The sequence below is a fragment of the Parasteatoda tepidariorum genome, chromosome 1, assembly GCF_982258835.1.
Source record: "Parasteatoda tepidariorum strain Cologne lab strain chromosome 1, Ptep-v5.0, whole genome shotgun sequence".
NCBI lineage: Eukaryota > Metazoa > Arthropoda > Arachnida > Araneae > Theridiidae > Parasteatoda > Parasteatoda tepidariorum.
Genome location: NC_141755.1, coordinates 1,360,764 through 1,385,325, shown reverse-complemented (window position 1 = coordinate 1,385,325; position 24,562 = coordinate 1,360,764). Strand labels below are relative to the sequence as shown.

Genomic DNA, 24,562 nt, shown 5'->3' with positions numbered 1-24,562 from the left:
AGTACCGTTTGTGAAGTTCCAAAGCTTGATGATACCGGCCATCTCTTAAGGTTTGAACATCCCTGGACATGGATTTTAAACTATCTTCTACATGTTTGAGCTCTGCATCGATTTGATCACAGTTATATTTGACATCATTAGGATGAAGACGTTGAACTCTTTTCTCTTCCTATCAGAATAAGTAGAAGAAATAATTTAATGACATCCCAAGATTATAAAGAGTGAAGATTTATTATAAAAAATTAAGATGAGTTACCTCAGCAATATGCCGTTCAATGTCATCCATTTTTCCATCACATTGTTTAGTCTCTCTGTGAACTTTTTCAGCTAACCTTTGAAGTTTCTCAAGCCTATTACAGAAGTAATAACAAATTAAATTTCAATTCCAACTGCTTTTAAAACGTTTTTTATGCGTACTTTTAAGTTAAACTGTATGAGTGCTTCTTAACTATACATTATGAAGAAAAAAATTTGCTGTTCATTTTATGCTAGATTAAATTAATATATGTCTGTTTTATATTTAATAAAACATTATTTAAAGACTTTAATAGTTGTAATTTCATTGAACTTAATTTCATCTTCAGATATTAAGTGATAATTTACATTGCATGATCCTTAAACAATATAATAAGGATATCCTATCAAACAGACTGAAATAATTTTTTAATCCCATAAAATTGATGGAGCGATTAATGAAAAAAATAGGGAAGTAAATTAGAAAAGTAGTTGTAAATTTATAAATTTATGTGTTATCAACAATTTACTATGCATTTTTCTTTCAACTCTTACGCATAGTGTTTTTCTCCCTCCCTTTCAAAAAATAGTTCAATTTATCAGAATTAGTTTGCTTTTTAAATGCTCTGAACATCATTTAAACTCTATAAGCTATAAAAACAAACTTTGAAAAGAACTCTAACTTTTCTGTTTCTTACTTTCAAATTTTTTTATATTTCCAGTTTTGTTGCCAATCTTAAAAAACTGTTGTTTGGTGCCAAATACAGTAGACAATTAAAAATTCTGTCCTAATATATAAATATTATACTTGATAAAAGCATTATTAAATAAAATAAAAATCAATTTGGTGTTATTCGTGATAGTCAGGATGAGAGATTTGCCAATTTTTTTTTCAAAAGATTTCTATTATATTTAAACAAATATAAATTATAGCTTATTATTAAAAATTACTTGCTTAAGTTATGAGATTTTATAACTCCAAAAGAAATATCTATTCTAAAACGTTATGAAACCCTATCCTCCTCCATTATACAATTAATAAATAAATTTGCCCCGTATTTTTAAAAATAAATTTGGTCTAGTTTATATGAAACTTTAACGTTAAACTGAATAATAGTAGAAGGAACTCATTTGTCATGCAGGAAAGTAATAAGATAAAATCATTACATATTTCATTCTGTTACTAATCTGAACACTAAAAAGTAAGGAATGTAATTGTTTGAAAAACATAACACAGACAATTTGAAATATAAAACAATTTTCCGTTCATTGAAAGAATTAAAAAAAATACTACAACATACCTAGCTATCTCATCATGAATAGCTTGATCACGCTCTTGATGAGCAGCCATAACTTTATTCCAAAGCCTTTCTAAAGTTTCATAACGAAGCTCCTCACTAACTTCTACGTGCATCTTCTAAGTTTCAAAAAATAATAAATATCAGAAAACGCACAATAACATAAAATACATATTTCATTGATACATATGCTTCAATACAGAGTTTTTTTTAAACATCCCTTCGGTATTAATTTTTAGAAATTTTGTTCAAAATATTAAGATTTGCCAATAATGGGGCTACTGAAAATAGTTAAAATGAGTTCAGAATTAAAAAAGTAACTGCATCTCATCCTTGAACTGATTTAACTTATTTAAAATTCATTTTAAAATGTATAACTTATTAAGAAAAATCATTCTTCAATGCTTCTAACACAAATAAAACATAAAGAGTTTTTGTTATGTCATTCCGCAGCAATCCATTTGGTTTTTTACGATATTGATAAAATTTTCACATTTAAATGTCACAAATCAATATTTAAATTTACATGTGACCCCTAATATGTATGCGTAAATGACTTTATTTCAAAAATGTATATTAACCCACTGACGGTTCTGCACGTAAAAAGTCGCATTTTAACCTGCAGTCTTCTCTGCATAGCAAAACCGGTTTTCCCATGTTAACTGATAGGGGAACTGTGTGTAGGGGAGAAACATTCTCCCAATTTTGCCCATTTCCTTAACTGCCAGTGGGTTAAGAATAGTGTGCCGAATTAATTTGCACAAGGCGCTTTGGCGCACATTCCAATATCGAAAGTGTGAAGTAAGCAGCTACCGGCTGCCTCCCCTAAGTTTGTTGTAATACAGTGTAGTTATAGTCGTGATTGTCATGTAATAGGATTGCCTGCAGTCTTCCGCAGCTTGTGTTAACTTACCTCTGTTATGTAAATAAATGTTATTATTATTATAGTTCATCGTAGTTCAATTCGTCGTAATCGTGCACAAATATTCTTTAAATAATACACTGCATATATAAACTAGTTTATCCAAAAATTTTGACTAAAAAAAAAAAAAAACTTAATACTTAATTACACTGTCCCTTAACTGACATAAGTAAGTATTTAAAAATATAAGTTAGGTTTTGATAATGTACAATTTTTTTTCTTACTTAAGCCTCGCTTTGGAGCCGTTTAACAAGTAATCAAATCATTTTTAACAAACATTCCAAAAGTGTAAATGAAGGGCAGTTATTACAGAACCCCCTGCATATTCTCTCGAGATAATACAATAAACATACCTGAATTTCTCGGTAAAGATGAGATAATCGTTGTTTTTCGTGTAACCTCGGTGGTACTTCTTCAACTCGAAATCGTGTACAATCAGCCAGTAATGACTGGAAAAGAGAAAAGAAATGTTGCCTTTGCCCAACACAAGACGAGAAAGGGTCGAATAATCAATTATTACATTAATCGAGCCTTAAACTATAATAAATAAATCGCAGAACGTAAAATCTTTTTCATGACATGTAATAATTTAGACTATGGTATTTTTTATGTATGATGAAATACTCTTTTACCTTCATTTCGACTAAAGTATTCGGAAAATTTCTGTCCTGAAGAGATGATAAAGATTCTCGCATCCACAAGAAGAGAGAGCTTGATAAATCTTTATATTCTTCCACTTTACGTGATTTTTCCTACAAAATACAAGATTTACAGGAAATATTTTGTTATTTATTTTCAAAGTCTGACCTTTTAAGCATCATTTAAAATTTAATTTATAAAGAGCTACTAGTAGAATTCTTAGTCTGGGTCAAACAAAGATTACACTTTTAATATGAACACAAATATGCTAGATAAAGATAATAAACATGCTAATTACAAAGAATTATAACGAAATAGGATATAATAATAACTTTAATTGCTTATAATACAGACAAAACAAAGGAGCGCTATAGTATAATTTTTTTTAACTAAGAAAAAGATTGAATACTTTCAAGTCAGAACTCTTTCAAGATTAAATTGTTTCATTAGTGCAAATGTTGAAACAAAATGTAATAAATCTTTTTTGTTGAAATTATTTAAAATTGTCTTATTTTTAAAATCCTTGTCCTTAATTTGATTTTCCCTCAAATCAAACCATTAAATAAAGAGTATAATAAAAAAAATAAAGAAAATATAAAAGACAAACTCACAATGATACAGTTAAAATGGAAAAAAAAAGCATGTAAAAAAAAAACTTAAGATTTATAGTTTTATAAACATGCAAACATTTTAATATCTAGCCCCAAATTCAGTTCAATGTGAAAGAAAATTGCCTTAAAACCGAAAGAATTCGACTGATACAAAGAAACTTAACAGCTCCTTATCTAAAATTTGTTTTCGAGCAAGATTCTCTGGTGCAAATTTGCCCAAAAACGACAGTTAAAGAGTTGAAGTAATCTCAGAATAGCTATTATACCTTATAAACATTACACTGAAATATTAACTTATGTATATTATATTAAACCACAGCAACGAAATACATATTTTAAGTAGTGAAATTTCAATGTTTTTTTATTTTAATTCATTTAGGAAAAAAAAATTCCATCTTGTAAATGAAGGGGGGAGAAATCGCTTTGCGAATTATCTCGAAGTGTACAGCATTCTTTTAAGTTTGTTCAGCAGCTCTGTTTGAAACAAATAATTTCTAGACTTAAATTTCCATCTATGATATTCTCTTAAAACAACATTTTATTTTTAAAATTCTAATGTAGAAAAACCCTAGTCTTGGATCAGAATAAGGTATAGTAAAGTATAATAATTAAATAACGCGGAAAACTATGAGATAAAATATAATATTTTTCATGATTATTGGAAACTATTAAAAAAAAATTTCATGAAAAATTCTATTATACTCACGTCATCAGCCGCAAATGGGTTATGAGAAGGAGGCCTAGGGAAAACATCATATAAAGAAGATATGTAAGTGATAAGAGATTTCTCATCTGGCTCTGGAGTATCAACATCTGAAAGAAGATGCAACACTTTCTATACTGCTAATGGTTAAAAGTATGACACATTACGAAGATTGGAGGGGGAAAATTTTTTTCTTTTAAATAAAGACAAACATACTCACATGTTCTATAATAGTTGGTTTAAAGTACTTAAGCTTGCATGAGTTATAATTGACTTAAAAATTAATCAAACAAACTTGGAGAATAGATATAAAGAAGTCAGTGTAATATTTACCTTCAGGATCTAGAAGTTTTGTGACATTAAGCTCGCGTTCAGCAATAGTAAAAGCACTGTCAAGATTGTCTCTGGCTGTTCGTTTTAGGCAGGAGCGATAATCGACGAGATCAGGTCTGAAAAATAAAAGGATCTTATTGACAAAGACTAATTCAATTTTTATAATAGACAAGAGCAATAATTTATTCTATAAGTGCATTTATATATTTTTTCAAACATAGTTGGATTTCAGTTTTTAATGAAATTACAAAACTGCATAATTCAGTGTTATGTGAACGGCTAGAAATATTGTGTAAACTTGCCTCTTCAAACTAAGTTATCAAGCCATACTGTATTTTTGAGGCATTTTAATGAATATCATTGTTTCTATCATTTTGCGTTGCTTTGCTATTGCCAAATGAAATTACGTTCTAAAAGTTTATCCGTTATACATCAATCCATTCTAAATGATTATTCTGCAGTTTTATGCAGACATTCAAAAAACATTATCTGAATGTGATAGTCTATCAAAGAAAAAGTTTCATCTAGAATAACATAGAAATATGAAGGTAAAAAAATAAATAGTTTTGAAATTTTTAAAAAGAAATAAGAGTATTCTTAGTTTAATTTGCAATAAAATAATTAAATAGAATCAGGGGGAAAATACAGAGGGTAAAAGAATACGTCAGCACTGTGTGAGCCAGAAGTAGATTCCTGTATTGGAAGGCAAGCGCCCTGAGCCCTCCCTGCTTGTGTGTATTATAATACTGAACAAGAAAGAAATACCTATTTCTGTGAATGATAGCATTAAATGCAAGGCCATCTCTCCAGCTTTTGGTGAAGTCGCCAACACGCACACCGGGATAGCGATCTGTTGTTCTTTGTGCCCACCGTAGAAGCGCTTCTTTTGCGCTAATTCGCTCATCTGTTTGATGTGTAATAATATCTGAGATCTAAAACAAAAACATTAGGATATATCACAGCGCTTACAATACACAATCATAAATTAAAGAGTTAATTTCACTGAACAACAAATTAACATTCATAATCAAAACGTTAGTAACAAATTTACAAAATTGTAAATTGGCATAAACGATAATGCCACTCTGCCGGCCAGGTGGCCGAGTGGTTAGCTTTCCTGACTACGAAGCCAATGGCTGCGGGTTCGAATCCCGCTCTGGGCATGGATGTTTCTCTCTCTCTCTCTCTGTGTTGTCTTCTGATGTGTGAATGTATGAATGTGACCCACCCTATGAACGGGTATTTGTGGCAGTGTGGCGTGAGTAATGTTGCTCGCATCCGTGACTTTGGTTCTCAGGTGCCCACTGGGTAACGATAAATGAGCAACACTTCCGGCATCTTCTAAGGCGAAGAACGAAAGTTCAGTGCCTGCCGTTATTTAAAAAAAATAATGCCATTCTAAACAAATATCTGAACTTCTCAAATTTGACGAAGAATCGATGACATATTGATGAAGGAATTTAGGATAAACTAAAAGACTTAGAAATCATGGTAGAAAAATCGAGAATTCATCAACACGTGAGTGATTATTTATACGGAAAGCCAGTGTGACAAAAAGATCTCAACAAAAAACAGTTTAAAAAGAAAAAAATTCTTTCTCAAAATAAAACAAGTTGATGATTAAAATCAGTATGTTTTTCAATATAAATTTTAAAGCTGTTATAATATTGAATATTGGACATTTTACCCATTGAGATGAACCTCTTCTTTGACTCTTTTAACTGGTAATAAATCTATATTTACAATTTACTCAATTTATCATTTAAATCTAATTTCTATAAAAACTAGTATAACTACCGTCAATTGTCATAAGTACACTTCTCTTTGAATTCAATATAGTTAAAAGTAAAATCGTTAAAAATTGCCTGCTCATTGACAATTTTTACATTTTAACAAATGGTAACTAATAACTTCTTAAGGTTCACAGCAATTTTGCAGACAGAAAACTGACTGAATTACAGTTAGTAAAATAATTGAATAATTCATCATTATTTGGGAATTAGTAATTTAAATAGATTATGTGCATAAATCATGTAATAGATCATACATCTTTTGAACGACTCGATGTAAATGTTATAAAAGTGGTAAACATACGAGGGAAAGTTCTTCAGGAAACAATAATTATAAATAGGCAATTAATTGCAGTCCCTTAATAAAATCAACCAAAATTTCCAATCTACACATCGATATCAAGAATTAAAAGGATGTTATTTTAATAAGTAGACAACGCAATTTAATAACTAATTGGAATAAATCTGATCTTATTTTTATTCCAATCAATTCAAGACATAGTTAACCTAATTTTTAAAGGTGGTTTGTTAGGCCGCTTGAGTGATTTCAATTAAAGTAATGAAACTACCGACGGGACTTCTTTCGGTATGTAAGCAATGCAATAGAATTTCAAATTAAAATAAGGTTTCCCAGAAAACGCAGCACACTTTTTTAATCAATGGTATTCCCATAAAAGCTTGAATTTCGGAAAATAATTGTAGCGTGAATTTTAAAATTGCACCTAACAAAACTGCTTATGGAAAAAAAAAAAAAAATACACAATGCATTCAATGCCACTTAAATTAAACTTTTTTCTAAAGTGACAAGAATTTTGATTTCATAGAGACATTTTTTATGAATGGCATGTGGATTTAACTAAATTTGATACTGTCTGTCCGAATAACAACACATGAAGGAAGCGTCTGATGAGATCACTCAGGCATGACTGTCTAAATAATAATTGGAATTTACCGACATTGGAATTTACCGAAGAATGATACCGACATTGCTCTCGGTTGTGCGAAATTGAATATAGTAAAACCAGTTTCAAACAGATTTCAGTGAATATGAAAGAAGAAATGCTCGACAGTTTTGAAAAATGAAATGAGTATAGCATAGCCATGGTTAAAAATTATTTTCTTTATGCATTAGAACCATAAAATCAACAGAGCAAAAATAAATGAGCTCTTATGCATAACCTATAAAATAGTTTAAAGTCAAAAAAGAGGGTAACATTTTAATGGATATAATAAATTATTTAACAGAATCCGTTTAAAAAAATTTCTCTTTTTTATGCATTATTATCAGAAAATTATTATTAACATTGCTATAAAAATATCTTTTATGCAAACACTTAAAAAGCTTAATTAATTACAAAAAGTGCAAGAATTTAATTTTTATAATAAAAACACGATTTCCGTGCTTTGTAAGATAAAATCGCAGATACAAAAGAAGTTGATCTTTTCTACATCTTTCCTAATACATTCTCATAAAAAAATAAACATTTGTCTAGAAATTCCACACTAGATAAATTATTTTTTCCATTATATTTATTTATTTCTCAATTTAATAAATAAAAATATATTTTGTACAAATAGATTACTTGAGCAGTGTGGGGATAAAGCACTCGTTTTCCCATGAGGTGAGCCGGGTTCAAATCCCAGCGATGGCTAGTCAATACGAATTTCGCACTGACCACAGTTCTGTCGTAAAATATCCTCAGTGATACAGTTTGATTGGTAATGGTTAGAGTTCCCTTGCCGTCAGGTTAAGTGTGTGAGGTTTTTGTGGTTCCATTTTACGCAAATGTGGGTAAGTTCCATCAAAAAGTCTTCCACGAAGGTAAATTTCTCCAAATACATGATACAAGCGTGCCTTCTATATGGGGCTCAAAATTACAAGATTGCGGAGTTGAACATGGGTTGTCGTAAACTCAAAATTGGGGCTCATCGACGGATATAAAATAATAAAATTACTTGTAAATTATAACCTTGTTTTAATTGCTAATTATTACTGCGCTTTGTGTCGATAACAGTAAGAACGGCTCGGGTCTAAGTAAGAAACTTCTTTCATCGAGGAAAGATAAGAATAAGACACTATAATAACAAAATTAAACTTCAAAAATACGAATGAGAATAAACTACTGAATGTAAGATGTCAACAAGGGAAGTGAAAAAAAAAGGGGGGTGAGAGAGAAAGAAGGGGAAAAAAAATGTCTCATTAAGAGCCTCAGGAAATAGTGTTACGGTTCTGCGATTTAAGTAAGTCTGAAGCTTTTTGTGTTATGACTGTCACGCACTTACATTACTACTAAGACAGTGAAAATGAAATCAAAATAAAACAATGAACCTAAGAGAAAGCAAAGGAAAACTTGATCCCTGTCTGTCAATCAAAGATCTTCTGTCACCCGCTAACCTGATAAAAAAAAAAAATTTAAAAAAATCTCGCTCACAGGTAGATCTGATGAAAATTGCCACACTTAACCCAGATAGATTTTGGCGAATTAGATGGCCAAATAAAGACACAAGAGAGTAGAAAATGAATGGGATCTGATGTGGAAATGGTAATTAATAGCAGCAATTTAACGTAGGAGGATATAAAAGGACTTTTTGGAGGAAAGTAATGAATTTGATTTAAATTGTTATGGCTTTATACATACACCGCCGTGAGACAGGTTCATAATTGAATAATTGTTAACGAGGGGACAAACAGGACTCAATAAACGCCAATAATGGTATTATAATGAATCCATTTTGTTTATCTGATTTTTCGTGCAATCTGTTATAGTTTTTATAAATAAAATGAGTTTTGAACAGAAGATAACTTTAAATGAAAGTCATTGGGCAAATCAAAAATTCATTTCTGATCCTTTGAACGATAGCTTTCTCTCATGCAAATTTCATTTACTAAAATAATTATTATTATAATTTTTTTTTTTTTTGAAATATAATTTTTGCTATTTCTTAATTTGTAAAATTTTAAAGTGGAGATCATTTACATCAAAAGCAACGTGATTTAAATCTTCTTGAAATTAGGCCCCATTCAATGTTGCCCATGTCGGAAATGAAGAGTTAAGCGATAAAGATATTGGAGTGTGTTGAACCTGAGAAAATTCAATGAGTTATGTAAGAAAGATGCCGAATTGAACCCTATAAAAGAAGAATGTAACCTTTCTTAAATTTAAAGCAAATATCCAGGATATGAATTAATTACTAATCGATTTTTCTGAGAATACTAATATCGCATAGGACAGTGCTTTTAAATCCTATGGTCTTGAAGATCTTTTTTTTTTTTTTAAATAATATTTTAATCCGATATGTACCCATTTTCGAAGTGGGCACTAGTTTACACAAGTTAGTACATTCATTTTAGAAGTTTAGTTAGGGAAGAAGAAAAAAATTAAAGATTAGTAGTACATACACGTTGAAATTTTAAACCGATAATTAAATTCATTTAGTCCTAATATTCTTTTATTTTAGAAAAAATAGTAAGAAAGATAGTTATTTAAATTTTTTTACATAAATACGTAATACAATGGCCTCGAAATTCGCCAAGTAAATAAAAAAAAATTGTTGCCAATGTCATGTTTTTATTTTCATCCAAAAATGTCATGAGAACGGATGTAACGCTCAAACAATTCTATGACAGTTACAAGAATGAAGGATAGGCAAAATTAATACAAAAATAGAACCGAAAAATAAATAGATTTATGTATTTAAAAACACGTAGTATAAGTGGAGTGCAAGTGGATTTTCAAAAAAAAAAAAATAATAATAATAATAAATAAATTTTAAAAAAAAAATAAAAAAAATTTATATATATATAGATATATATATATTCATCATGCTTTAAATTTTTAAATATATCTACAACTAAGCTTTTCATTAATAAAAATTAATTTTGAGAATCATTTCTTGGCGATTGTTAGCTAGAATGAAAAATGGACGATCGAAAATTAAGTGACGATAGAGCAGACAGGACTAACAAGAAGTTGGTCTCGCACCATCCCTGTGTTTGAATCCCTCTTCGTCTAATTTATCTTTCTGTTCTACCAGTCTTTCTCATGTCGTTTTAGCGACATTGATCCGCCTATATAGTGCTCACGATTAAGTGATTATTAGAAAAGTTCAATACGTTATGCGCAACAAGTTTTTTTGTCTTTTTTTGGAGGGAAAAGAAATAAAATAGCCAAATGTATCTAAAATTGTGACGAAATTCTTGCTCGCAACAAATAGGAAACGGTTTAGTCAAACGCAAAGAAGGTTTCGTGAAAATTTAGTATTTATTTTTCACAGTGTACAGACACTTTTTTATTGATTTTAACCACTCTACAATAATCATTTTAAGACGAAAACAACAGTATCCAAACAAAACAACAACAAAATTTTTTTCTTCGTCGGAATGTAACACATTCAAACCTTGAAATGGCATGATTCTCTGTGATGGAACACTTTCCTTTGGAAAACTGTATAAATCAAAAAACGAAACAAAGGGCTGATGAGTTATTATTTCGCTCCGAAAGCGTAAAATGAAATGTGAAATAAAGCAAGATGGGGTATACTTATTTCGTGTGTACATCCGCAAATATCCAATAATACCTAGAAATGCTTTTTTTTTTCTCTCTCTCTCTCTTTTCAAAACAACAAAGCATGTTTGGAGGCCGAATTATCCAACGAACCTTGGGTGGCTTCATAGTGTCGGGGAGATAAAAAGTAATTTCAATGCCACATAAAACGTGAATTTCTCCCCCTTTTACTTATTTTAGACTAACTTCTAAAAGAAGGGAATGCTATTTTTTCATATCATTATAAATGAGCTCAAACTGTGAATTAATTCGTAAGAATTTGAAAGAAGAAAAAAAAGAAGGGAAAAAAAAACGCCGCAAATATACACACATTGCAAAATATTACACATTGACACAATTTCGACGAAAGATTTTTGAAATAATAAAGTTAACAATAGTTTTTTAATTAATAGTGTTAGTTCAAATTCATGGACACTATCTGAGTAACTAACCAACCTAGCAAGTTAACTAAAATGAATCACATTTTAGATGATATGGATACGGGGTCGCTAACGGCGGAGTTCCAAAATCATCGCCGGCACATTATTTCCTTCCGAACAATATACATTCCAACAACACTATAACTGAAATGGTTAGATAGATCACTCACCTCATTTACATACATATGATTTCCACACACACAAGCAATATTGCTCTTTAAGAAAGAAGGCAAAACATAAATAATCCAATTTAATGTTGATTATCTAAGAGCGCATTAGCGATGGGCTGAAGGGAGAGATATAAATAAAATCAGCGTGAGACAAACTTTACGCACTTACGTTGAAAAGCTGTTGCCAAAGATAAGCTTAAAAAATAACACTGCTTTAAGCTCTTTTAGAAGCTTTAACCTTTCGGTGAACTTGCGATAACTTATTATTAAAATTTAAAATAATATGTTCTGACAATAAATGTGGGATAGTCCTTTTTTTTCTTTTTTTTTTTAAAAAAATAAAAGTGTATTTCTAAGGAGGAATTTCAGATGGTCGCTTTAAGATAACAGCTCTAGCGCGACATTTGTAATTAAATGAAATCACATGAAATTTAATAACTGTATAGTGAAGAAATTCACCTATTTTAGTTCTGCGTCCAAAGGTTTATACTCACCTAACTTTAAACCAACATAAAAATCCAAATTTAAAATGAAACTGTATGATTTCAATGTAGGCTTTAGTCGCAGTTATAAGTAAATACCAGATAATATGGAAACTAAATAAATAAAAACTGTTACTTGTGTTGTTACAAAGGTACAATATTTGTTACCTTGGTAAGTAAACAATGAATGAACTCGATATTGATAAAGATCATAATTGTAAATAAGCTTTCAAACGCTTTTTTTTTTAAATAACTAAATAAAGATGAAATAAACATAAGACATCGTATTCTTAACTTCGTAAATAAAAACTCTTTGATGCAATACTGTTGATATTCGAAATAAGATGGAACGAAATAATAATTGGTAAAATTTCCTCGATTTAGCTAATTGTGTAATATCTAAATAAGTTATACAAAAATAATAAACTTTTTTACTAAAGTGATGTCTAAAAGTAATCTTTTACTGTTACTTAAGGAGAAGGAGCGAAGGTGTTATACTTTTTAACCATGTAAGTAAACACATAATTAACTCAATATTGATAGTAAGGATGACAAAAAGGCTTTCAAACGCTTTTTTATGATGATAACATAGTAGGGTAAACCAACCAGTGAAGGAACATTTCATATATATTGCTTAAAAATAAGAATTTGAAAGTTTTTCTTTAGATTGATTGGTAACGATAGCCTACTGCCAAAACAATAGGAAGTCATCTAGCAATGTTTTAGATTACTTGGTCAATAGACTTCTCTGGAAAAATTTTTGAAATTGTTATTATCTCTGCAACACCTTCTTTCTTTGAAAAAATTATAAGGTGAGTGTTTGTATTTATATGTTTGAAGTGGAATTAATTGCCTGTAATAGTTTTATTTTTCTCACTGTGAAAAAGAGAATTCAAAATATAGTTATTGAAGTTTTTTTTTTTAAGCATCATAGCATAATAAAGTATTGAGATAAGGGGGTGTTTATTCACTGGATCACCAAACAATGAAAAACCAGTGAAGGAACAAGTGTTCCTTTACTGGTTTTTTTTCGAAGTTAATGAAAATAAAAGATAAACTTTAATTTTCTTGTACCTTTAGTGATGTTCCGCATCAAAAGTATGTTAAAAATATGAAAAACAACTTTTAACCAGTGAGGGAACAGGCATGTTCCTTTACTGGGCATAAATTTCCCAGTGAATGAACAGTATGTGTTAATATGTTGGCACTTTAATTTTCAATTCATGATTACAAAAAAAAGTTAACATTTTCCAAGTATTTATGTGTTATAATTTAAAGAATAGGCTTGTTTTTAAATATTTGTATGGCTTATAAATTCATAAAGAGCATTAAAAAATAACCAAAATTAAGTGTTCCTTTACTGGGTGTTCATTCACTGGCAAGAGCTGTTCCTTCACTTGGTCTTCTTACTACTGGTTATTTGAAGCTCCAAAACTTTAAAACAATATTATGTAAGTTCTCTACAATTTTTATTACATAATTTGCAATTAGAAACCAATACGTTGACACTGTCATTTAACTAAAATTACGAATTTTGAAATTAATATGATTTTTCAAAAGGCAAGCGAAGCTTAAGTGTTCCTTCACTGGTTAGTTTACCCTATTCTAAACTTAGTAAGGAAAATCTCTTAGATGCAATACTGTTGATATTCGGGATAAAATGAAATAATTGTCAAAATGTCCTCGATATAGCCCTAACTGTGCAATATTTAAACAAATTATACGAAAAGAATTCATGATTTTTGAACTTATGTTAAAAATGATCCTTTCTTTAAATGTCAACGTATCTCATAAAAAAGAATGCAATAGTTTTTTTTTTCTTCTTTTTTAATAACCAGATTTAGTAGTTTCATGTGATTTTAGTTGCACAATGTGATATAAAAAAAATCTGAAAAAAATAACATCCGTATTTAAGTAAGCGGTCCCCGCCAAAGACAAATAATTTTATTCAATCAATGGTCGCGACTAAAATAAATACTAAGAGATAATATGTAACCTTCATAAAATATGAGAAAAGGGAATGTTAAACTGGAAAAAAAGATACAAAAGGTAAAGGAAACAGGAAAGCGATTCCACAAAAACTAAAATAACCTTATTTTTCGAACAAAATCTAACGAGTGTACAAAAGAGTATTAATGATAATAAATGACAATACAAATAATATTTACACCTATAAAAATTCTCAGCTTGGAATGTTTGTAAAATAATACATAATTATATAAATTACAGGTTTTATTACAGTATGTTATGTGTTTTGTTCTGCATATGTTTTGTATATTTTAAGGAAATAGAATTAGGTCAAGATATTTTTATAAAATATGGGTAGAGAAATAACTTAATTAGATATATTGAGAGAGCACCATTTTTTTTTTACTTAATTTTTCACATCTTTCATCGTTTTGTTGTAAGAAAAACTTCGGCATTTTTTTTTTAAAGTCAAGTAACATTTTGTGAATGTTTTACTTTTTTTTAAAGTTTAAATATTGTTAATGTTAAAAGATGTACTATTTCCCAATCTCCCTATTAGAACCGTGCTGGCAAAGTTTGGCGCAATGTATACATTAAAGCGGGATTTTGAGTGCGTTTCGAATAGCTACCCTTTAAAAAGGACGCATTATCAATTTAAACATTATGTTAAATATTTAAATTCAAAGTCCAAGATAATATTCTTTTAAAAGAGTAAGTCAAGAATTACGAAATCAAAAGACCAATTGCAATTCAAATCATCGTACAACACAATTTGGGAGGGCACAGTGATGAAACAATTTGTTGATGAATCACCTTCTACACTATCGCCCATAAAAGGTTCGAAAAAGTTTCCTACCTGTCCCTGACATCGATTGCAAAATCACTTCTCAATGAGAGATCAGCGAATTGGATAACAGAATTCCTCTCACGATTTAATCGAAGCAAATGTCTCAGAAAATACGCTATTTATGTTTATTATTATTTTTTTTATTTTTTTACGAGAATTAGGGGATGCTAAGTGTCAGGGCCTGATTACAGCATTGACAGAAGGGGCACTTGAGGGGCCCCTTAAATATTAATATTGAAAAAATTTCAATTTAAAGCTTCTACACTTGCAATTTTATACTTTATTCAAGATTAATTTGTGTCTTAATTTTCATAATTAGAGATCAGTGCTTCATTTAATCTAAAATTTAAGGCTGCATTTATCTGCTGTGGAAAACGCAGGATGTATATACACATCACATGTATAAACGCAATAGAAGGAATTTAACACCTGATGAATGCAGCATCAAGATGCATGATGCGTATAGAATAGTACAAACCTTAATATGACCATAGTTGTAATTTGGAGAAATTTTTATTCATTAAAATGAAAGTAATGTTAATTTTAATGTTAGGGAAAAGGTTGGGGCCCGTTAATTAGTATAGTACTTGCCACGGCCTCAGCTTATTTTAATTATGACTGCAAACTGGACAATTGGCTAGATGAAACGATACAATTGAAGTCTCAATTTAGAAGCACCAAAATGAGAAATCACTTTTTTTTTTTTTTAACACGCTGAGATTTGTATTTTTTAAAATCTGTACAACTTGTAATTTTCAGAGGGAGAGATATTTTTTGGACCGTAAAACGGATGAAACGAAATAACGAAGACAACTTAAGTCCCATTCACGCTAATAATGTAAATTACGTTTAGCAAATAAAAGCAAGCAGTAGTCAAGTACGCTGGCTAAAAAAATTGAAAGATACAACAGATAAGAATTGACATCAAGTTACAGAAAATAAAGCTTGCGAATTTTTAAATGCTCGAAAATATACCCTTTACTAAATAGGTAATTTACTTCAATGAAAAAGTAATTCTCATTTTAAAATGCAAACAAACTGTCCAGAATTACGTCCTGCGTCTTTTTAAAAAATAAACTACATCAATATTAATACATTATTAATTAATAAAGCTAGTTAAGTAATGAAAAAAAAAAAAGATCATCAAATTTTGTTATTATTATAGATGGAAGTTCAAAGTTCGTTCCAGCTTATAAAAGCTGCAATAGTATAGAAAATAATTATATTTATTTTTCCATGAACCTAATATTTCTTGCTAACTTTATCCGTAATATGTTTCACTTAACATGTCTGTAATTGAATTTTATTTCAATAAAGAACGAGTTACACGTAATGAGTCAATCGCGGGTAAAAATATTCATCGCTGACTCTAAGATGCGTCTAAAGAGCAATACAAAATTGGAATTTAAAAGAAATGGATTAATAAAAGGAGTAACAGCTTACATAGTAATTTAATATGAAAAAGTATACATCATGAACAATTGAAGAAAAAAAAATTGTTTCGGTTACAGGAACGTGAACAGGAATTCAAAATGATAGTATTTTTTTTAAAATACTATGAAAAAAAATGTATTAAAATTGGGACTACACCCTAAGAGTGACCATGAAAATCTTATCTTCTAATTATCAATGCATTGCTATGGTAACCAGAGAAGCCTTTTGAAGAGAATCGTGTCACTGATAAATCACCTCAACAATAAATAATGCGCTAATCCGTTATGACAGCAAAAAGACTGACTTCACTTTTTAAAGTAAATAGGGTCAAAACGTTTCTTAAATGATTTTTTTTCTTCCTTTTTTTAAAAAAAACTTTCAAATAATTTAAATGAATGAATATTTAATATTTTATAAAATTCTTTTAAACCAACTGAAGAATTACATTTTACAAATAAGATTTATTTTAATCCTATTAAATTGTAATAACACATTTAAAGGAATATAATTTTCCAATGTTGTTAGCTTCTTTATATTAAATTCTTCGATTCATTAGTTTTCATGGAGATATTTAATAACCGTATGAATTTTCTAAAAGAAAATAAATTATAAAGGTGAAAAAAAATGTTTATTTCCAAAGAGCTTTATAAATAATAAAAGGTTTTATTAGTTTTCAAAAGGACAGTTAAGATACTAAAGCAAAATGTCTCCTAATTTTAAATTAATTATAAAAATCATAATCCTATATTAGGTATTTTCATAAATCCTATACTTCCCTACAAAAATCTGGTTCATTCTAATCTTTATTATTATTTGAATCTAGTTTACTTCACTATTTAAATTCATTTGAAACAAATATGTTTACCATAAATATTATTCTCCAGATTTATTTTCACAAGTTTTAAAGTGAAAATAAATTTCATTGTTTAAAAAATAAATAAATAAAACTGGGATCTTACTTTATTGGAACGAATCTTTTTCCTGGAATCACTAGAATCATAATTTTTATGAACTCTTTTCACAACATGAACATCATTATCCACAGTATCCGTTGATCTAATGGTATGATGATTGACACTTGAAAGATTATGATGCGTCAGATGTTTTGTTTGGGTGCCGTTTTCACGCCCCCCAAGAGAAGAGGTCATCGATGCAGCGGATGACGACCGTATGGCTTCATGTTGAGTGCCAGACGTCCGGACAGGTACTTTCTGATCGCCCCTTGTCAGGGTGGTAGTCTTCCGGATCACTCGGGAAGTATGTACGGTCCTGAGACCTGATCTATTGTGGGCAGTCCGGAAAACTTCTTTCGATTCTTGAGAGGCAGATGCCATTTGTGAACGGGACTGGTGATAGACAGATAGGTGATGATGATGATCTGTCCCGTTAGCATCAGCCGGATCAGGCAAATTATCCGGATCTTCTGGCTCACGAGCACCTTTCACGAATAATCGAGCACCTCTCACAAAGGAATACATTTTATTTTTATTTTATTCCACGCACTTGTGAGTACGTTTGAGTTAAAACTGTCAAAACATCAGTTGTTGTGAAATAATAACAAATAAATAGTGTTGTTTGCCACGTATGGTTGTTGCCGGCTGGTTCTGAATTCGGACAAACTTTGCTGACATCACATCAGGACCTTAAATACATTGCGTGATGTTGTGGAGGTGCGATCTCCCCCAAAACTGGTTTGGCCACCGGCTAGCCTCATACCATAGAGTTGAAATAGTAGGTAGAGGAACCAAGTTCGCTTTATTCCTTCCGAAAAGACACGCCACAGATAGCAAGCAAAGAGTTACAATCACGTGATGGAAAGAGTGCAATACTTGGCGCAGTATCACAAATGTTGGCGCACTAAGTTTTTAAACAGCTTTATTTCGATATTACCGATGCGCAAATAATCGGAGCATTTGAAAGAGAGAGAAAAAAAATATTTTCGTTAATCACATTTCTTTAATATTATTAAATGGGTTTTTAAAACATGAGGAGTTTTTTTTTCTTAACAAATAATTTTTAATTAAAGTACTGCCTTTATTTAAAAAAACTCAGTAGTTCTCGTCTGTACCCTTAACACTATTCCTTAAAATTTATTCATTATATAAAAATAAAAAACGATATTCTGCATCACTTATATTTATTACTATATTCAGAAAATTTTTTTTTTAAATGTTTTTATTGCAAAGACCTATTTTAAAAAAAATTAACAATATATATTGAAATAACTATTGTTATTTTTTTAAAAAAATATAATAACTTCGATACAAAAATCAGGATTTTTTTAAAATCTACCAGGGCTTAAAATGTGAATTTGAAAATGTTGCCTTTCTTTTTTAACGAAACATAAGTTCGTTTAAAAAATAAATTTAATCTTTACGTTTTAAAAGTTTTATCACTGTTAGGTAAAACAAATTGTAAAATTAAACAGATTGTCTGAAAAAAGTTCGATGCTTAGAAATAACGTTAATGTTGCAACACTTTTATCATTTTTATTTATGCTCACCAAGAGACTGCTCGAGAGGTAATATCAAATTTCGGGAAAAATAGCTTCGGGGAAAATAAAACCCGTTTTTAGTAGAATAGATTAGTTAGAAAACATATTTTTGATTAAATTTAATTACGTTTAGAATTTTATTTATATATTGAATACATTAAATTATTTATACAATAAAGATTATTTACATTATTAATTTAGAATTTTGACTTCTTTTTTTCCTGACACTTAAAATAGATATTTTCAAAAATAAACTGCTGTTGCATTTTAACTTAATACTCAACAATTTGTCTAAATATGAAATAAAATATTTATTCTAATATAAAAGTTTTCAGTTCCGAATAGAGAAAAATATAAGATTAAAAGCATTAAACTAATCAAAGAAAATAATAAAAGAGTTTAATTCGAAATTTTACTTTGTATTTCATGTACAATCTAATTCCATAAATTACTAGGAAGTTTGAATTGTACACACAAAGAGACTAGTAGAAAAGCTTTCGAAATTTAAACAAAAAATACTTAAATAAAGGAGAAAGCAATTAGAATTTTTACTTTGTACTAAATGTAGATTGAAACTAATGACGAACTTATAATTAAAATATCTTACTTTTATTTGTGATAGAAATTGCAATTTATGCAACTTTTTATGAGGTAAATTTATGCAACTATTATAGGTCAATGTATATTTAATAATTTTTATACAGAAAACCAGTAACTTAAAAAGTAACAGTTAAAAATATTTTACTTTACAAATAAAAGAACCATAATCATTTTATGGACATTAAGAAAATTACAATGCCTATCCATAAAAAATGTAATTTTCTTAAAAATAGTAAGTGCATTTAAAACTATATCCTTTAGCCAGCTGCAAATTAAATATATACAATCTATATAAAAGTAAAAACAGTTGAAATTTTACAAGAAAGGTTCACGATGTTAAATCTTTGCACCACAGCCAGCTGTTAGCCTTGGCCGTCTGAGCAGTTTATTCCATACCAATGCATAACATGCGCTAATTTACTGCACTAATTTACTCCTATACAACTTAGCCACTTCTATGTTATGTTTTCTAAATTTGTTGCACTAAATCAAACTAATTCTACTCTTTAATATACTAGTAAAATAAAGTATTTCCAATATAGCAACTATTTTTAAATAAAAAGAAGATAAACAAGTAATTAATGATTATATTAAATATACCTTAATATATTTTCTAAATAGTACATAATTTGTATTCATTTCATGTATAGTAACAGAATTATATAATTTTATTAAAAATTAACACTAAAACTACTATACACTATTTTATATTTAAATACTAAAAATATTTCATAGAATTTAATTATTCATCAAACATATAAGAATATACAAATAATTTGGTTTTTAAACATTCCTATGTAATTTAAAAAACACAACTTCTTATGTACCATATTTTTTATTTAAATATATATATTTAAAGGAAACATTTTAGAACAAGATAAATATTGGGTTTTAGTAATCAAGAGGTAAAGATATACAAAATCTTCAGAATATACAGAAATGATATCGACATTTAAAGAGAACTAAAACAAAACCAAAAGTTTACTCAACTGTTCCTTGGCGCTAAAGTATCTCGCCAAGGAAGCCAACAAAGCTTTGCAGCTATTTCAGCTAAAAATAGAGTATATATTGAAATATACTTAAACATTATAAGTTTAAAGTTTAAGAAACAATAAAAACTTATGTTTAATGCAAAAAAAGTGAGCAAAAACGAGCGTAATTGATTATTAAAGCAAATAAAACATGATTATCAGAGCATGACTGAGTATCGGAAAAATTTTAAAATCAGTTTTAAAATAGAAAAAGTGAAAAAAAATGTCGCCCTTTCTTGTAAAAAGTTATCGGACAGTCCCTAGAAAACTTCTCCGTGCAGCAAAATGTTCAGGACTTCTGTACCATTCTTATTTCTGAATTAAAAAGACAGACAGTTAATTGCATCAGACGATCGCAATGCTAAACGAATGGACGGGAATCGAAGCGGTCTCAGTGAACGGCAAGTTTGGGCTACAGTCACGTGACTTTATCTTGTCCACGGGTCGGGGGTTATTCTACTCTCTCTACCCAGTATTTCAACTCTATGCCTCATACCGTCGAGTCTCGGCAGCCGGGTCACGTGGTTTACCTACACACTGAAAGGGAACGTTTTTCATCTCCTACCTTCTTTTACATTATTGGGAAGATAATACACTACAACTAGCGCTATCTAGTGAGGATTTGTAAGCACATATTTTTTAAAAAAAAATGCATGTTTATTTATATTATCTTTAAAAAAAATCGACCGTTAAAAATGAAAAGAAATAAATTTGTGCAGTGAAATTGTTTCAGGTTATTTTTTAAAACTAACTGGCAATTAAGAGCCTTGTTTGTACGGATTAATAAATAATTACTTATAATATTACACATAAAAAATTATTACTTAATATTATACTAAGTACTTTTCCCTCGCAAAATGACATTTTTGTAAAGAGAACTGGTCAAAATATAGCGAATAAAAAAATTTCGCACGGTGAAAATTCGAATTTTAACGGAATACGCATCTAAAAATATTTCTTGTACCGCCACATAAATTTTAATTATTATAATTTCATTATTTAAAATTTTCTAAAAATCAAATATACAATTTAATGGATCTTTCGAGATAGCATAATACATTGTGGTAGCTTAAATTAAAAAGCGATGTTTAGATAATTAGGAATGAAATATATTTTGAAATTACAGTTAAGTCTCCCCCTGACATACCATATAAAATAACAATTTTGAAAAATTGCTGAAACAGTGTTCCCTATGAATAACAATGAAAAAGAAACATTACAATAGAGATTAGTTTACATTCAAAGACAAAATATTTTTTCGACAAATAACTTTAACTAATACAAATTCTTGTCGTACAAAACGTTGCAGCAAATGTTCTTTTGTTTATACATGGGTATGTTAACTTTGAAATTTCAACACAATAAAAATCTACGACTTTTCAGCATTTTGTTTTGCGAATCATGAACTCATTATACGGTAAATATTGCAATCTAACGGAAGTAATAATTCAAAAAGAGAATAAAACCAGTCACAACGGCGGAACATCATGCAAATCTAATTCTAACCACAGCATGAAGTTTATTGCGTACGTAGAGGTACTATCTTTTTTTCTTTTTCCTTTTTTCGTATTCATTTTCTTTTCAACTACAGCCATTTAAGGATTGGCTTAAAAATGAAAAACTTCTTTTTAATCTCCATAAATTTTAAAATAATATAAATTATTTTAAACAATAAATATAGAGTAATAAAAGAGTACATATTAGAGGAAATACCGGACTTGGTTATTATGCTTTTACTTAGCTTGCTAACATTTGTTTTCAGAAATATCACCAGTTTTCGAGATAACAAAATCAAAACTAATTATGTTGTAAAAAATAGAAAAATATATTCCGAGAAATATTACTCTAAAAAGTAGATAAGTGAAACATCAGAATAACCACTCATAACTATGTATGTAATGATAGTAGACTATAAGTCTAAATGCAACAATGATAATTTTATTTTTAAAAGTAAGAGAAAAATAATTATGCATTCAATAGAAAAGAATTGGTTTACAATAAACTTACATTGTGACTTTTGTGAAAAAAATTCAATTTCTATTTCGAAAAAATACTTGAGATAACAGGGTTTTGAGAAAGAAACTCTTCGACATAGGAATTCAAATTAACATTTGGTTGATATATAATGTCAAGGGGAAAAGAATATTTTTTTGTCTAAACAAGGTTTTGGATAGAGTACTTATTATGAGATTATGTTCCTCACATGGACTTAGAGCTATAATTTTCCATAGAATAGAATTAGAAAACAGTTACTAAAGACAATTTTTTCAAAAATATTTTTGTAATTAAAAATAAAATAAAATAAATTTATGTTGTAGATTTTAAAAAGTGCGGCTTATGGAAGAGAGAAAAATGTGGATCACAATAATGTTAGAAAAGTGGTGATCCCACATCAGCAAATAAACGATTCGCACCACACTCAACAGATAAATGTAATAAGATCAATTTATTTTTTGAGATAAATATTCCCTTTTAAACCATTTTTCGACTAAAGGTCCACCATTTAAATAAATATTTTTGTTATGAACACAGTGACGCATATTTTCCACTTATTTTTCCGTTGTTGTCCAAGGGTTATCTATAAAATATGAGTCATTCAATTTTAACGCTTCAATTGAATCATTACTTTCTGTTGACAATTTTTAGACTTAGTTTCTTCGATTATTGGCGCATTTGACTTTTTGAAAATGTATAATTATTCCATTTGAGATGAATCCTACGTTATTTATAATGCAAGTTTTGTAAATAAAATACAAATTAATACAAATATAAAACAAATTTCTTTTTAAAAAATTAATAAAATTAAAAAAATAAATAAAATTAATAAATAAAAAATAAAATAATTAAAAGCAAAAACTGGTATTCGACTAAATGGTTTGTCTATTGATTTGGGCAATGCTTCCTATAACCACCATTTCATTTCTTAAATAAAAAAAAATTCATGCACGAATTTATTTTTGTGTCTGAATGAAAGTCATTGAAGCATATTTCAATGAAAAGAATACCACATTTTATACATTTTCTATGCTTGGCCTAAAATGGATTCATTAAGTTACAGAAAATTGTAAGTATGAATGGAGGTTTGTGACAGTCTTCAATTCACCACCATGACATTGCGGCCAAGTTGCTGAATAAAAGGAAGTCTTGAAACTGACATAACAATTTTTAAATCAATAAAAAATAAATAAGACATTAGTAAATATTCAGCCGGTATTATAATTTTATCAATAGAGTCAGGCAGAATAAACTTTCTGAAAGATTACATTAAAAAAAAAATAATAATAATAAAATTTTTGAATTTAAACAAAGCTTTTCTACGATCAAAAAGTTTTCTAGAAGTGAATCCAAGCATGTAAACATAGTCCTAAATGATAATGGTACGATGAATAGATGCTCAAGCAGCGTTAAGAAGTTAGGAATTATTTTATCTCGTGTTTTTACCATAATTCGTGCTATGAATACAAAGTCGGGCGTGTAATATGTTGTCGGGCCTGTCAATCCCCTTCTTTTTTTTTTAGAATTTGTTTATTTCATGCCCACCTAGAGAAAGAACGCCTTCTCAGAAACGCCATCTTTTACCGTACATGGATCGTTACATTTTGGCAGAAACTTTTCATTTCAGTTTTGCATTCCTATTTTAACATAATGCTCTTTGTAGTAATATTAGATAAGAAGAGATTTTTTTTTAAATTTTTTATAGGTTCGAAAATATGTGATATATCTGAAAATGACTGGGAACATTTAGCCTGGTTTATAAAGAATATCTAGTACTAAACCACACAAAAGAAATATATATTTATATATATTCTGAATAAATAAGATATGCAGCTTAATAAACGATTGGACAAAACTTTACATCGAAATATATTTTAAGCACAGTTGTAAAATGATTGTCGATTGATTAATGAATGATATTCTGATTGTCTTTGATTTATGTAAAAAAATTCCCTTTCGGGGAGTGTTTATCCCGAAGATTTCCTTCATTGCTAAGGGTGTGTTGGAATAAATCAAATTGTAAGATA

At 29.0% G+C, this 24,562-nt stretch overlaps 1 protein-coding gene across 13 annotated transcripts in view; it reads right to left on the bottom strand.

Annotated features, from left to right (window-relative positions):
- shot (dystonin-like protein short stop) overlaps positions 1–24,562 on the bottom strand; it is a 245,124-nt gene that overhangs the window by 83,408 nt on the left and 137,154 nt on the right. For 6 of the 13 annotated variants that reach the window (XM_016051216.4, XM_071180282.2, XM_043046522.3 and 3 more), the window contains exons 6-13: positions 5,506–5,672; positions 4,741–4,856; positions 4,411–4,517; positions 3,087–3,206; positions 2,808–2,903; positions 1,536–1,651; positions 257–350; positions 6–169 (exon numbers count right to left, since the gene is read on the bottom strand). In XM_016051216.4, the coding sequence (XP_015906702.3) occupies positions 6–169; positions 257–350; positions 1,536–1,651; positions 2,808–2,903; positions 3,087–3,206; positions 4,411–4,517; positions 4,741–4,856; positions 5,506–5,672 (980 nt within the window). Of the gene's footprint in view, positions 1–5; positions 170–256; positions 351–1,535; positions 1,652–2,807; positions 2,904–3,086; positions 3,207–4,410; positions 4,518–4,740; positions 4,857–5,505; positions 5,673–11,684; positions 11,852–17,374; positions 18,125–21,029; positions 21,085–24,562 lie in introns of those variants that run through there. The other 7 variants (XM_087158154.1, XM_087158165.1, XM_087158179.1 and 4 more) reach the window with 2 other exon arrangements.